Raw genomic sequence first — 13,933 nt, 5'->3', positions numbered from 1 at the left:
GGCTGTGCTCTGGCTGCGGGTGACTGCACGGCAGCAGCGGCTGTGGGGCTGCACGACAGCAGCTGTTGGGCTGCATGGCAGTGGCTTTGGGACTGCACTGCGGTGGCTGCAGGTGGCTGCATGGCAGTGGTTGTGGGGCTGCACGACAGCAGCTGCAGTTGGCTGCAAGTGGTGACCATAGGGCCAAGCTCCTCACTGGGAGGCCTGGAGCCACCTCACTGGTCTGGGACAGATGGCAGTGGGGCAGCTCTCTGCCTGAAAGCAGTGCTGGAGAAGAGATTGGAGGTGGTGGTCCTGTCCCTCACACGCTGTAGTTTCGTGGTGGAAAGCTCTGAAGCTGGAGTAAATGAGCAGAAAATGCTAAATTAACTGAAAAATGTAACCTTTGAGCTACTCGGGCTGAATCATGGTGGAAAACTGCATCACTGTGTGATGGGAGAGTCACCAGTGCAAGAACAAATTCCCATGTCCTTTTCCAAGGGTGGGATGTGACAGGTGACAATGATGGCCCCGTCGCTCGCTGGGGTGGGCTGGCCCAGGGCAGGTCCCATCTCTGCCCATGCAGGCGAGAGGGTCATTTCAGCAGCACCTTCATCCCAACCATCATTCAGGGGATGAACCTGCTGCCATTTTCCCTACCAAAGGAAGGTTCTTGGTTCAGAGATGTTTACTCAGGTTTCCTCCACTGCTATTCTCCCCCTTGTGCTCTGTGGTTTGATGCATCTCCCCGTCACATGAGGATCCTGCCTGGACTCCGAGCACGGGCATCCCTGCAGCCACTCAGCTCAGGATTCCACTTGTTGGTATCCCTGCAGCCACTCAGCTCAGGATTCCACTTGTTGGCATCCCTGCAGCCACTCAGCTCAGGATTCCACTTGTCTTGGTTTAGGCCCATCAGGGAACAAAGACCTCGAGTACCGAAGAGGCTGAGAATTGCTCAAGGGCAGGGAGGGCTTAATTGCCGCTTAAGGTTCAGGACAAAACAGACCAGGCCACTCGGCTTGGGGAAGAAAACAGAAAATAATTTAATGCAACATCAACTAAAATATACCCCCAAAACTCAAAACATAACCAAAATGAAACAACCCAGAGTAATACATCAATGAAGAGTCCAACCAGCCTTTTTAAGAACACCTTCTTGCCACATCTCCCCTCTTCCCAGGCTCAGAGCCCTGATCCCGGGGTTTTTACCTTGTCCCCCCTTGAATGGTTTGGGGCGGGGGGGGGCGGTCAGTTAGTCTGTTCCTGATAGCTTCTACAGTTTGTTCCTCCTCAGGATGGGTGAACCAGGTTACCTCCCTGCGAGTCCGTGGGGTAACTCACACACATGGCAGCCCTGCACGGGCTGCTCCGACGTGCACTTATTCCAAAGGCTGCAGCTCCTCTCTGCCTCTCGTGTGGGGCTGCTCTGCGGCGTGCAGGCTCTCCAGCACGGCCTGGGCCATGGCCGTCTCCCCACACAGTCCCTCGCCCGTCCGGGCTCACTCACATGGAGCTGCTGGTGGCTCTCGGTCCTGCCACGGATCTCCATAGGTTGCAGGGGCACAGCTTGTATTCTCACCACGGCTTGCAGAGGGGTCTTTGGTCTGGTGCTCCTCCTTCCTTCCTCCTTCTCTGGGTGAAGGGCCCATGTGGTCGCCTCCATCTTGTATCACTCTTACACCTCCTGCCAGCATTTCAAATTCCTGTCCCCTAAATAGTGATGGCAGAGGTGCCAGATTGGCCCAGCCGGGCCGGAGGTGGGTCTGAACCCAGGAGCCGGGGGAGAGTCTGCAAACTCTTTACTGAGTCTTCACTGCAACCCACTCCCCCTGTTACTAAGCCAAAAGCTGCTCCTTGCTAAACCAGAACAGAACTGAAGACCATGGCTCAGCCTTCATCCTCTTTCCTTGACCCAGGGATTCCAGGACTGCTACTGAGAAAAGGCCATGAGGGTTTGCCTGGAGGTCCCTGCCAGGCTGAATTTTGGCTGACAGTGGCAGGGACGTGCAGTTTTTGTGCATTTCTGTTGCCCACCATGTTTGGAGCTGGTGCTAATAATGCTGGGGTCTATCCAGAGCAAACCCAAAGGCTGCAGCTAATGCCTTATCACATGCATTTATAGCAATCTTCTGCATCTATACCAATTTCTAACAGCATTTTTCCTATTTATTTTCTACCCATTGTACCCAAGCAAGCACTTGTCATAAAGCCACGGACTGGTTTGGACTGGAAGGGACCTTAAAGATCATCTCATCTCCTGCCATGGGCCAGAACACCTTCCAGTAGACCAGACTGCTTCAAGCCCCATCCAATCTGCCCTTGAACCCTTCCAGGGATGGGGCAGCCACAGCCTCTCTGAGCAACCTGTGCTGGGGCATCACCACACTCACAGGGAAGAACTTCTTCCTAACATCTCATCTGAATCTCACCTCTTTCAGTCTGGAGCCATTATTCCTTGTCCTATTGTGACATGCTTGTGTAAAAAGTCCCTCTCCACTGTTCTTGTTGGCCACTTTAGCAACTGGAGGCTGCTGAAAGGTATCTCAGGAACCTTCTCTTTTTCATACTGAACAGCCCTAACTTTTAGCCTGTCTCCAGAGGAAAGGGGCTCCAGCCTTCAGACCATCTCTGTGGCTTCCTCTGAACTTGCTCCAGCAGCTCTAGGTTCTGCTGATGGTGTCCCCAGCTAAGCTGGAGGCAGCACTGCAGAGGGGTCTCACCAGAGCAGAGCAGAGGAGCAGAATCCCCTCCCTTGACATGCTGGCCACACTGCTGCCAACACAGCCCAGGGTATGGTTAGCTTTCTGAGCTGCAAACGTATGTTGCTGGGTCATGTTGAGCTTCTCACCAACCAATACTCCCAAGTTCTCCTCCTCAGGGCTGCTCTCACTCCATTGTCTGCCCAGTGCCATGAGACTCATCCTCTGAGCCGTGCCTGTCTCTTCCCCAGCCCGGGGGCCACTCATGCCCTTCCCTGCCACAGCACTGCTCTCCCACCTGCTAGGTACCACTTCAGACCTGCCCCCAGCCATGCTCTGCACCCCAACGTGCTCCCCTTCATCACGACCCCACACACAAGATCCTCTTCCTAAACAAGGGCTCTCATCCCCACTCCTCCAACTCTTCCCTTCACCCCGTGTTTCATGACACTGAGTAGACTCAGAGGTGCCCTTGGAACTTGCTCTCAATGGCCAACTTGAGTAGATTTGCTGTATACTGCCTCAAAAATTCCAGCCATCTCCACCTCACTCTCCCAGGGTGACTGACCAAGGAGGCAGCACCCCTTGATGCTCTTCATTAACTGAAGGTAAGAAGAGGGTAATCGACTGCATAGACCATTGGTACCAAGAGTTTGATAGTCGGTAGTTTATTGCTTGAGCCCTGAGACACTTTTATAACATCAGTGCAAAGTTGAGATGAAAACAAACAAACAAAAAGACATCAAAATACATGGTGGTTTGAATATATTAACTCTGTCGTGATACAAATATTTTAAATAGAGGGTTGAACAATAAATTACAACTCAGCACACATTCCTTTGTTGTCCTGGAAAGGCAATTAGGCAGTGACAGTCCCTAAGAATGAGGTAGCAGTATTTCAAATATGACAGTATTCCACAGAACTTCTCTTATATAAGTTAAAACACACGAATACTGGCTTTTCCCTTTTGTTTTGGGTTCCAAGCGAAGAAGCTTTCAACAGCTAGGACACTGTGGTCTTGAATCTTTAGGTTACATGGTATAAAAATAAATTATTTAAATAAAATAGAATAATAAATAAACTCCAAGAGTCTGATGCCAATGAGCACCTATTAGACCCAGAGTTATCCTACAGACTCTCCTGGTCTTCACTACTTAATAAGTTAAAAGCCAAGGTAAAGGACATGTTGAAGGTGAGGGTGACAGGTCTGGCTGATGGGAGGCAGCCTCAGCCCCCTCCCGCCGCCGCTTCCCCTCCCGGCTTCTGCTCCCGACGCAGCACCCATGGAGAGTCATCCCCAGAGCTGCTGTAGTAACTCATTAGTGAAAAATGCATCATTTCAGCCTAGATTTCAATCTCTTTAGGGAGAGGAGATGTTTGTGAGGAAGCCTCCCTTAACTAAGAGGAACAGGAAGCAGATAATTTGGTTTTGGTTTTGGTAGGCGTTGCAGGAGGTGAACGAGTTAAAAGCTCAGACTCCTCCATCCAGACATGATGCTCTGCTCCTCCCGTCCAGCAGGCCCTCCCTGGGGGTCTCCCTGGGGGCCACGGCCCTCCTCGGAGGTTGCGTCGTGCCTGCTGCCGGCGGGAAGAGCCGCAGGGCTGCAAGGGAGAACTAAGGGCAGCCTTGTCCAGATGAGGCCTCTCCCACTTGTGCAAAGGCTGAGTAATGTCTTAGATAGGGCAGTTGGGTGGGAAGCTCGGGAGCTGCCAGGCACTGACCAGGAAGGGATGATTCCCATCGTGGTGCCTGGCACACCTGCGGAGACCTGTTGTTAGGGTTGCATTGGGTTTAGGAGGGCTGGGACAGAGCTGAGGAAGTGCATGCAAGGAGGAGCAAACAAACACTGCAAAACCTATTGAAGAGCTACCAGAAGTAGGATCCCTGGGCGCGGGGCTGGCGGCGGTGCTGCTGGAGCGGTGCCTGTCTCAGTGTGCAGCGCGTGTGGCCAGGCGCCTGTACATCCCCTGGGTGAAGTTCCCCAGCTCCGGCAAGAAGTTGCGCAGATAGATCTCGTTTTCATTGCTCAGGGAACAGTTCTGGGGAAGGAAAAATGTGAAGTGCATTAGAGCTGGCAGTGGGATTTAGCAGCAGGATTTAGCCAGGCCAGCAGCCCAAGCAGATGGTTTGTTTCCATTGCTTCTATCTCCATATAAATAATTCAGCAATTTGTCTAAAGGGTGGGTGTCAGGAGGTTGGGGCATCCCTTTTTTCTATAGTAGCTAGCAACAGGACAAGGGGTAATGGGATGAAGCTGGAACACAAAAAGTTCCACTTAAATATAAGAAGAAACTATTTCACTGTTCAGGTGAGGGAGCCCTGGCACAGGCTGCCCAGAGGGGTTGTGGAGTCTCCTTCCTTGGAGGTCTTCAAGACCCGCCTGGACATGTTCCTATGCAACCTGATCTAGGTGGACCAGCATCTGCAGGGAGGTTGGACTAGATGATCTCTAAAGGTCCCTTCCAACCCCTACCATTCTATGATTCTATGATTCAGAGTTGTGAGGATGCTGCCCCGGGAGGCTGGGAATCTGTCCTTTGCTCAGGACAAGCACCTGGCTCCTCTGCCCAGTGATATGGCCCCCATGGCCACTGGCCCACAGTGGCTGAGGCTGATGGGGACACTCACCTTCTTCCCATTGAGGCAAATTATCCTGCAGCATTGCTCAGGTCTGCAATGCCCAGGTCTGGCCCTGTGCAAGGTAACAAACACCGTGGGCAGATCTGGCAGACTAGCACTGAGCTGAGCTCATGTTCAGTGCTGTAGTACAGCACAGGGGGCATGGCCACACCAGGGGCCGTAGCTGCGGAGTGGTTGATGAGCAGCGTGGCTGCAGCTCCTGCTTACCCTCTTGCTGTGCAGCTTTTGCAGGTTGATGATGAGCGGCTCGTAGTCTTTCTTGCACCTGGTGATTTTGGTGAGCGCCATGGCAGCCTGGCACAGCAGCTCCTGTTCTGACAGCTGTGAACATGGTGGGGAAACGTCATTAGAGCTATGTAGTTGATTTAAGTTGATGCTGCTTATCAAGGTGTCCATGACAGGTGGGAGGTTTCATGGTGGCTTCCTAAACTGCTTTCATTTTACGGCTGCAATTGCTGCCCTTCCCGGTGCCTCGGGCCCTGGGCTTTACTCGGGGACTGGGGCTGGGGCAGCTGCAGGGCAGAGGCTCTGGAGGGCATCCAGCCCTGTGCTTGCCCCCAGCCACTGATACTTGAGCAGCTCAGTGACTAATAAAGCCACCCGTGGGCTGTGCACGGTGCGAGGAAGGCATTGGCTGTGTCTGTGTGTTAGAAACGCTTCCACCTTTTGCTCCAGCAACTTTTACCTTTCGGTCCGTGAAGGCGACCTGTGCCACTCGGGTGTCATTGCAGGGGACCTGGAGAGGTGACACAAGAGAGAGCTGTCACTATGATGCTGTCATTGTGAGACCAATCTCGAGGAGCTGCCAGCTGTGCCCTCCCCCAGGACGAGGCATTGTGTCCCCGTCCCTCTCTGGTGGGACATGGCGCAGATGCACAACTGAGATCCATCTTTCAGCAGATATTTTCAAAATAGTCTCCTGGGTAGATGGGAGTCAGGTTTGCACAGCACTTGTAAGCAGCTATTTTGGAAAGGGCAAGAGAGTCCTGGAGTGCTCAGCAGGTGGTATGGACCAGTGCAGATCAGAGACCCTTCTGCAGCTCGTACAGTGTTCCTGGCACTGAGCTGCCCCTGTCACCCTGCCACAGCTCTGTGTTGGACAGGGAGCTTTGAGGGAAGTTGTTTTGTTCCTCAGCATTTTTCTCTCCAATGTGCCCAATGTCAAGTGGAAAACTTCACCCTACCTGACCCTAGAAGCCTCTTGTACCACCAAGTCAAATGCTGAGCACCCAAAGTCTAGGCTGACACAGGCTGGGGTGCCCAAAGCACTGAGGAACATCATCATCAATAATGCTCCTCCGGTCTGTAAGCAGAGCAGAATCGGGAGGTGTAGTGGCATTTACCTGCACTCCTGAGTTGAGCTGCTGGATGCGGTGGGTGATCTCGGACAGCTTTAGTTTGGCAGGGGTCGTCACCAGTGGTACAGGGCAGGCGAGCTCGAGCAGGGAGAGGAGCGCGAAAGCTGCCTTCAGTGAGGGGAACATCCTGTCGCTGCCGTCCGAGCGCTTCCCGTACTGCCTGGGCTGCCTGGCCGGGGTGCCTCTGCCTCACTGCTTGGCAGAGCACCATTTTTATAGTGCAAAGAAGGATGGGAGTCTCCATTGACTACCAAATATAGGTGTCTTCCTGTGTTGATCAGGCGAGGCAGTGGGAAGTGACATCCGCCCCAAAGGGGCATTATGTAATGACAGCGAAGACTTTAACCGTTATCTGCTATTCAGCTACCATGCAGATTTTTATCTCCTAATTGATAGATGGAGAGATATTGGGATGAGAAGCTGAGAATTTCTCTTTGATGTTTGAGGATCTATTTACTATTGAGTGTGTTTGTAAGGTGCAGCATATGGAAAACCATGACCACGTTGACGACTTAACCTGGCAAGGCTCAGGTGAAGTCAAGCCATGGTCTTCTACACAGAGAAGTATCTCCTGAAGCTTTCCTTGTCTCCATAATGGAAAAGACAGGCAGAAGGACCTGCTCTGGGATGTGCATGGCTGGACTCCTGCCAGGCTCCTGCCCTGGGTGGCGATGTCCCTTGGGGGATGGCAGTACATGTCTCTTTGACTTTGGAGGTGTCTCCCTGCTGTGTTGCCAGACCAGCCAAGTTTCCGGGCAGGCTTGTACCCAGGGGCTCTGGCTGCAGCTCAGACATCAGGGTTACCCTCAGATCACAAACTCAGGAGCCAAAGTGACCAAAAGCAGATTTGCAACCAGGCCATGCAACTCTGTGGCCCACACAGGGCCTGGTACCCTTCACCCCAGGGACACCTTGGTGGGGTGCGAGTGGCAGCACCCCAGTGCCTGTGTTGCTTTCTGGGGCATCCCAACTGCTTGCTGATGTGCAGGACCCCTCCTCCCATGTAGCCCCTTCTCCTCAGTGCTGGCCTTGGGGACATATCCAGGACATGTCGGGACCACAGAGCCCTGTGCTACAGCTCGGCCGTCACTGGTGGGAAGGGGCATCACTGCCCTGGAGCAACCCCCTTCATTGCTTATATTAGCCTGACAAAACTGGTTTTCCTGGAACAAAAAAGAAAAAGGATGGTGACAATTCCCAATTATTGAATTTCCACTTTGGAAAAGGGAGTGTAGCTTCTGTCAGAGAGGAGCAGCTGAGCTCTGTGACAGAAAACATTGTTTGACCATAATGCCAACAGCTCCAGCAAGCTGAAGTAGCCCAAATCAGATTTGAAAGAAAAGAAAACCTCAAAGCTTTTATCAAGATGTTAAGCATCTGCAAAGAAACAAGAAAATGCTCTTGCATGTAAAGGAAGACGCAGCTGAGGGGGGTTTCTGGCGTGTGGGTGTTTGGGTTTTAAGTAGGACTTGCTCAGCTCTGTAGCACATCCCAAGCAGTGCCTGGCTTGGCATGGTGCCCGTCAGCCTCACACGGTGCCATGCTCATGGCTACAACATCTCACACCGTCCCACACCATCCCACACGACCCCATGCCATCTCACACTGTGCTGCGTCTCCCCAGTGCCATCCCATGCCAGGGACGTTGGGAAACCAGCAGTCACTCTGGGATCCAAACCACCACATCTTTGAGCAGAAGAGCAGACATGAACCCATGGTTATTTCTCGTCATGGCTGAACTGCATTGTTAATGGGAATTTCATGGGGAAGAAAGTTGACTTGCCAAAATGGCTCATTTTTTTCCCCCAAACTCTGCCTTTCTCCAAGCACTGCTGCCAGCACTGGTGAAGCGGCTTGGGGCCAGTGGCGCCTCGTGGCTCTGCCCTGGCTCGGGCAAACCCCATGCAGGGGAGCCCCAGATGTCACCTTCTATCTGGTTAGAGGCTTGTAAACAAATGTTTCTACATTTTCCAAATGAATGTCGAAATTTACAAGTAAGTTTAAACCTTTTTTTAAAAAAACAGATAATTCAGTAAAGTCAAGGTGCTGCACAGCCTGAGGAAGCACTGAACCCCTTCCTTCTGTACTGGAAGACACAACACTACATGGCAGGGCTGCCCTGAAGCACTCCACTGCTTACATTAGACTGAAACAAATGATTTCACTGGGGAAAAAAAGAAAAAAAATAGATATGATGATGATGATTCCCAGTCATTTCCTGACAAATGGAATGGCTGAGTCAGAGCTAGCTGGGAGCCTGCAGGTACCAGGAGGAAGGTGCAGGAGCTGCTGTGTGGCCACAGCACAGTGCAGGCTGAGAGCTGGGGCTGGTAAGCCTTGGGAAGAGAAGGCTGAGAGGGGACCTTATCAATGCTGATAAATACCTAAAGGATGGGTGTTGAGAGGATAGGGCCAGTCTTTTTTTCTGTAGTGCCCAATGACAGATCAAAGGGTAACAGGCACAAGCTGAAACACAGGGAGTTTCACTGGAACATGAGGAGAAACTTCTTTGCTGTGAGGGTGAGGGAGCCCTGGCACAGGCTGCCCAGGAAGGTTGTGTAGACTCTTCTCTGGAGGTTTCTAAACCTATCTGGACATGCCTCTGTGCCCTCTGATTGAGGGGAACCTGTTTTAGCAGGCAGCTGGGCTGGAGGAGCTGTAGAGGTCCCTTCCAACCCTCATCATTCTGGGATTGTGTGTGTCTGTCAACTTCAAATCCAGTGTCCCTGGGACCTTTGAGCCAAGCTGCATGAGCAGGATGCTCCATGACCTTAGGGAAGATGTCTGTGGTCGCCCCTGTCCCCCGTGCCTGGCAGCGGTGCGGTGGTCCCGAGGGGCTGGTGGGGCCATGGGGGGCTGTGGGGGGGAGTGGAAGCCACTTGACTGGGAACACCCCCCATCTGTAAACCCTGCATGGAGAGCATGTGTCACCTCCCCCAAAGGCAGATAAAATCATTCCCTCAGACTATCAATACGGTAACGTGAACCTGATAATGGGAAAAGCTGACGTATCAATTCAGCTGGTGTGGGTGGAAAACGATAGCTACAGAGTGAAGCCCAGTTCTGAGAAATGGCCTTGAGCTGGGGGCTTGGGTGAGAGAGAATGGTGGCCCTTTGGGAGCATGATGGCCTGAAGGGAACCATTACAGCTCCTTCTGAGCATCTTCAGCTCACTCAGCATCAAATCCAGCAGTGATTGTGAAATAACATAGGGAAGTTGTGCCTGTGCAGAACCCAACGCTGGCAGCGAGACACGAGCCCAGATCTGTGCGCCAGCCCAAGCTGGGCCACCTCAGCATGGATGGGCTGGGATGGCTTCCAGCTGTGGCCAGAGGCAGAAGGCATCTGGGTCCCTGGAGCCGAGCACTGGGGGAGCTGTGCTCCCTATGTTTTTCATGCCTGGTTTAAGCCACCCCAACTTTGTCCGCAAACAATTCAGAAAAATGATCCAAGTGGTTAGTTTTGGTGTTGCAGTTTTCCCCATCAGGATCCCCTTGCCCCAGAGTGGAGGAGAGGCTGGAGGGGTGCAGCCAGTGGGTGTGTGTGTGAAGGTGCCAGTTGGGCCTTTCCATAGCTGTGTCTCCTGATGATGACACCAGAAAAGAAGGACCAGCTGAGGAGCCCCTCTGTGCAGCCAGACCCAGAAATTCTGCTCTGTTCTGTGTACAAAGCCATGGCCTTTTCTATCTTTTTTTTTTCCATCAGGGGAGCCAAAATCGATTGCCCACAATCATGACACAAACAAAGAGCAGTGAGGTAGGCTGTGGCCAGCAGTGGCACCAGCTGGCAGCGGTGGCCATGGATGGAATCGATGGTAAGAAACAGGTATGGCCAAAGGCTGAGTCAGATCTACAGGGGCTACAGGTCTGTGGCAGCATCCCCTTCACCTCCCTGGCTTGGTGGGAAAGAGAGGAACTGCAGTCCATACATTTAGATGGGCTGGATTTGTGCTTTCCCACTTAAGCAGTCAGTGCTGGCTCAGCACTGGGGAGCAGGAGGTTTCCCACAGCTGCATTTGGCCAAGCCCAGCTCAGGACGGAGCAAGGGCCCTGGCAGGGAGAGAACCCACTGCCTTGGGCCATCTCGACCCTGGCAACTCTGCCTCCCTCACAGCTCACTTCAGCAGACCAGCCCCAGCTGCACTGAGTCGTAGGTTTTGTGATGGGACAGGATGGGATCATGGCATCAAGAAACAAATGCCAGAACTCATAAGGTCCAGCGGATGCTTTAATTGCAACTTAAGGCCTATCATTTCTAAGGGCTCGATTTTGGACAACCCTACTAACCATTTCCTTGTTTCCAACACTGTTTCAGCTTTGCCTTCGATGAAATCCTCATGGAAAAAGCCACAACATCTTTTTTCCAGGCTGTTTGCTCGCATGTGCTACTTTCAGAAGCTGATGGAGAGGTTAAATAATTTTATACCATTAAAAAAACCCTCCAAATGTGGGTCACCCTGTAATGTCTAGCATCAGCACATGCAATATCTCTTGGATCAGTGGTTGAGTTTACAAACTGTGAGTGTTTCAGGCCCTGTGCCCAGCAGGCCTGGAGCCAGCCTGGGCTGCTGTGGCTGGAGGGAGAGCTGCGACTCATTTTCTTTGCCCCACCGCAACTCATTTTTTCTTTTCTACATCAACCAACTTACAGGGAGACGGATGAAGCTGGATGAAGGAGAATTTACAAACTACGTCACATTTCCCGAAGGTGTAATCTTGCAGTAAGTAGACAGTAAGTGCTGGCTCCTGGCAGCTCGCCCCGGGTGGCTAGTAAACAAACTCATCATGAAATAGATTAGAAATGATATTTAGTGTGACATTTAAATGCTAACAAAGTTATGTAGAGAGACTAAATGATTAAGCTTTTGAAGGTATCATCTGTATTCATACGTTTGTGGTGTTTATTTCTAGATAATCACCTCTGTTTGTTGTTTTAATTTTGGTGGCATGCTAAAGCGTTTTGCCTAAAATATGGCATGCAGGAGGAAAAACAGACCTCTGCCATTAGACACTTTATGGAGAAGGTGCTCCTGGAAACAGCAAGTTACATTGGGCTATGTCACTTTTTATTTAAGGCAGGCAGTTTTGATTGGAAAAATAGTAATTAAAAAAAATCCCTCTCTGAAGTTTTAAACAGCTGCTGCACTTGGGCAGAGTGTCTGTGGCAGCTGCCTGTGAGCAGACAGCATGGTGTGGTACTGCATAAGGAACAGTGAAGGAAGCACCAGAAAATCAAAGTATTGGGTTTCCACTGCTATAATAATTCCCATCAGCAACAACACTGTCCAACAGGGCTGTCTTTCAGGTCTCTCTGTATTTTTTCTTAATCACAGTAGTTGCCACCATGCTTAGTAAGTGAAGATAAACCTAACGTAAGTTCTGTTACTGAAGAACCAGCGATGTGGTATGGAGGAGGAGGAATGTTGCTTGCTTGCACTTTGCACTCTAGAGCCCCACGTCTACCTCACTCCTGGCTCCAAACACACTCACGGGGCTGACACCAGCCCCATGCCCCACTCTCCCTGCCCCGGGCTGACCTGCCAGCAGTGCCCACACTGGCATAGGAGGCATTGGGTGCTCTCGGAGGAGTGCTGTGACATTGCTGTCCCAGGCAACTGCCAGATTCTTGGCTCTTGAGCCCACTGCAATCAAACTCATTGGCAGTTCTGAGAAAGCATTAAAAATTATTTCCAGTTGTTCTTTTTGGGTCTCAAACCATAACAAATGCCTGCCTCTGGCCATGCCTTCCCTGTGCAGGTGTGCGTGTGGCTGTGCAGGACGGGTGCTGCAGAACTGCTCTCCTGTGGAGGCCGTCAGCCTCAGCTCCAATCAACACGGCAATGGAGAGCCACTTTCTGCGAGGCTTTGCCACCTGCCCAGTGAGTGCAATGAATCTCTGCTCAAAACATCTCTGCTTGGTTCTGCACTACGGACGGCATTGAGCACTGTGTAGCGTATGACAAGTCCTATCCCTCCCTGTTCTGCTCCGCACCTTCAGGCCGGAGGGCAGGCTGAACCCGACTGAGCTGGCAGGTGCTGCGCTGGGCCGAGCCGTGTGGCGAGGCAGGAAGCCGCGGTGGAGCAGGGATGCCCTTGACGCGTAGCCGGGGGCGGCTGACGGGCCCATCGGCAGCAGCCCTGCTTCCTGTGGGTGCAGCAGGAGAGGCGGCAGAAAGCCCGGCCTTGCTCTCCCTGCGGTGCCCACGGGCAGCTGACGATCATCAAAGTGTTTAAAGTTTTCCCTACACTCAATTCACATGAGCACATTCTTTTTGTTTCCCAGCCCATATCAAAACCACGGGGCTGGTGGAGTCTCTTCCCCAAGCTCTTACCTACATAGGCTCTATGGATCACTCAAAGGAAAGGTGTGGGAAGAAGCCCCATCAGTTGTCATTTTAATACTGACACTTGATATAGGAGTGGTTAGTTTCCCACCACATTTTCTGTGTTTTTTCCAAGTTCTGGCAAAAATGTTAATCCTCAAAGTGTGTGTGTGTACAAACTTTGCAGCTGAGGAACTGAGAAAGGCTGATTTAGGCAAAAATGTGCCCAAGCTACTTTCTAGAAGAATCGCAGACCATGGCTTTAACATGGGGGAAAACAAGCACAGAATTCACAGAGGCTGGGGAGTTGCTTCTGAAGATAATGTAATTCTTCATGAGCTGGGATGTATGTGTCATGCTAAAATAAACAGGCAGTACAGGAAAATTTGAAAATTCAAAGTCATTTTTTTCTGTTGATTGTATCTTTAACAAAATTCCCCTTCAGGAAGTAGTACTAGAGTCAGTGAAGCTTCTCATTTAAAACTGCAAACGTAATGCACATTAGCAGCACTTGCAGCATTTTCCTTTGCCTTCTCTCCCCCCTCACCAGTTTGGTGTTAATTGCTTTTTTAGGGGATTGGTAAAGAGCGTAATTGCTAGGAAGTCCCATTCATTCGCTTATCTTTGCGTGGTTTCCCGATGACTGGGGCCACCCTGACTCTAGTGACTTGCAGTTTCAGAAAATTCAGGTGGAATTAATCCTCAGTTCAAGTGCTCAATTTCTGGCATTACCCTTTAAGGCATCTATTGCCAAGTCCACCCATCCCTCGGGCCACGCAGGAGGCTGAAGGGGCAAAGGCCTCGAGGCTGTTTCTGTCTGTGGTGCTCAACTGGCCTTGGGCCCTGCCTGGCCCTGCCAGCTTTGCCCACACTCCTGCTCCTTTCCTTGCTTCAGTCCTGGGGCAGTTGTGAAAAAGGGACTTCTGCCTG

General features: G+C 51.6%; 1 protein-coding gene across 1 annotated transcript; it reads right to left on the bottom strand.

Moving 5' to 3' along the window:
- Positions 1-4,611: 4,611 nt before the first annotated feature.
- Positions 4,612-6,807, bottom strand: LOC104559457 (uncharacterized). Its single transcript, XM_062003004.1, has 3 exons — positions 6,667-6,807; positions 5,531-5,644; positions 4,612-4,722 (listed from the first exon to the last, which is right to left on the bottom strand). Exons 1-3 carry the CDS (start codon positions 6,805-6,807, stop codon positions 4,612-4,614), a joined length of 366 nt encoding a protein of 121 aa, XP_061858988.1.
- Positions 6,808-13,933: the final 7,126 nt, after the last annotated feature.

This window comes from Colius striatus, chromosome 9, assembly GCF_028858725.1.
Source record: "Colius striatus isolate bColStr4 chromosome 9, bColStr4.1.hap1, whole genome shotgun sequence".
NCBI classification, from domain to species: Eukaryota; Metazoa; Chordata; class Aves; order Coliiformes; family Coliidae; genus Colius; species Colius striatus.
This window is presented reverse-complemented; position numbering and strand designations above follow the sequence as displayed.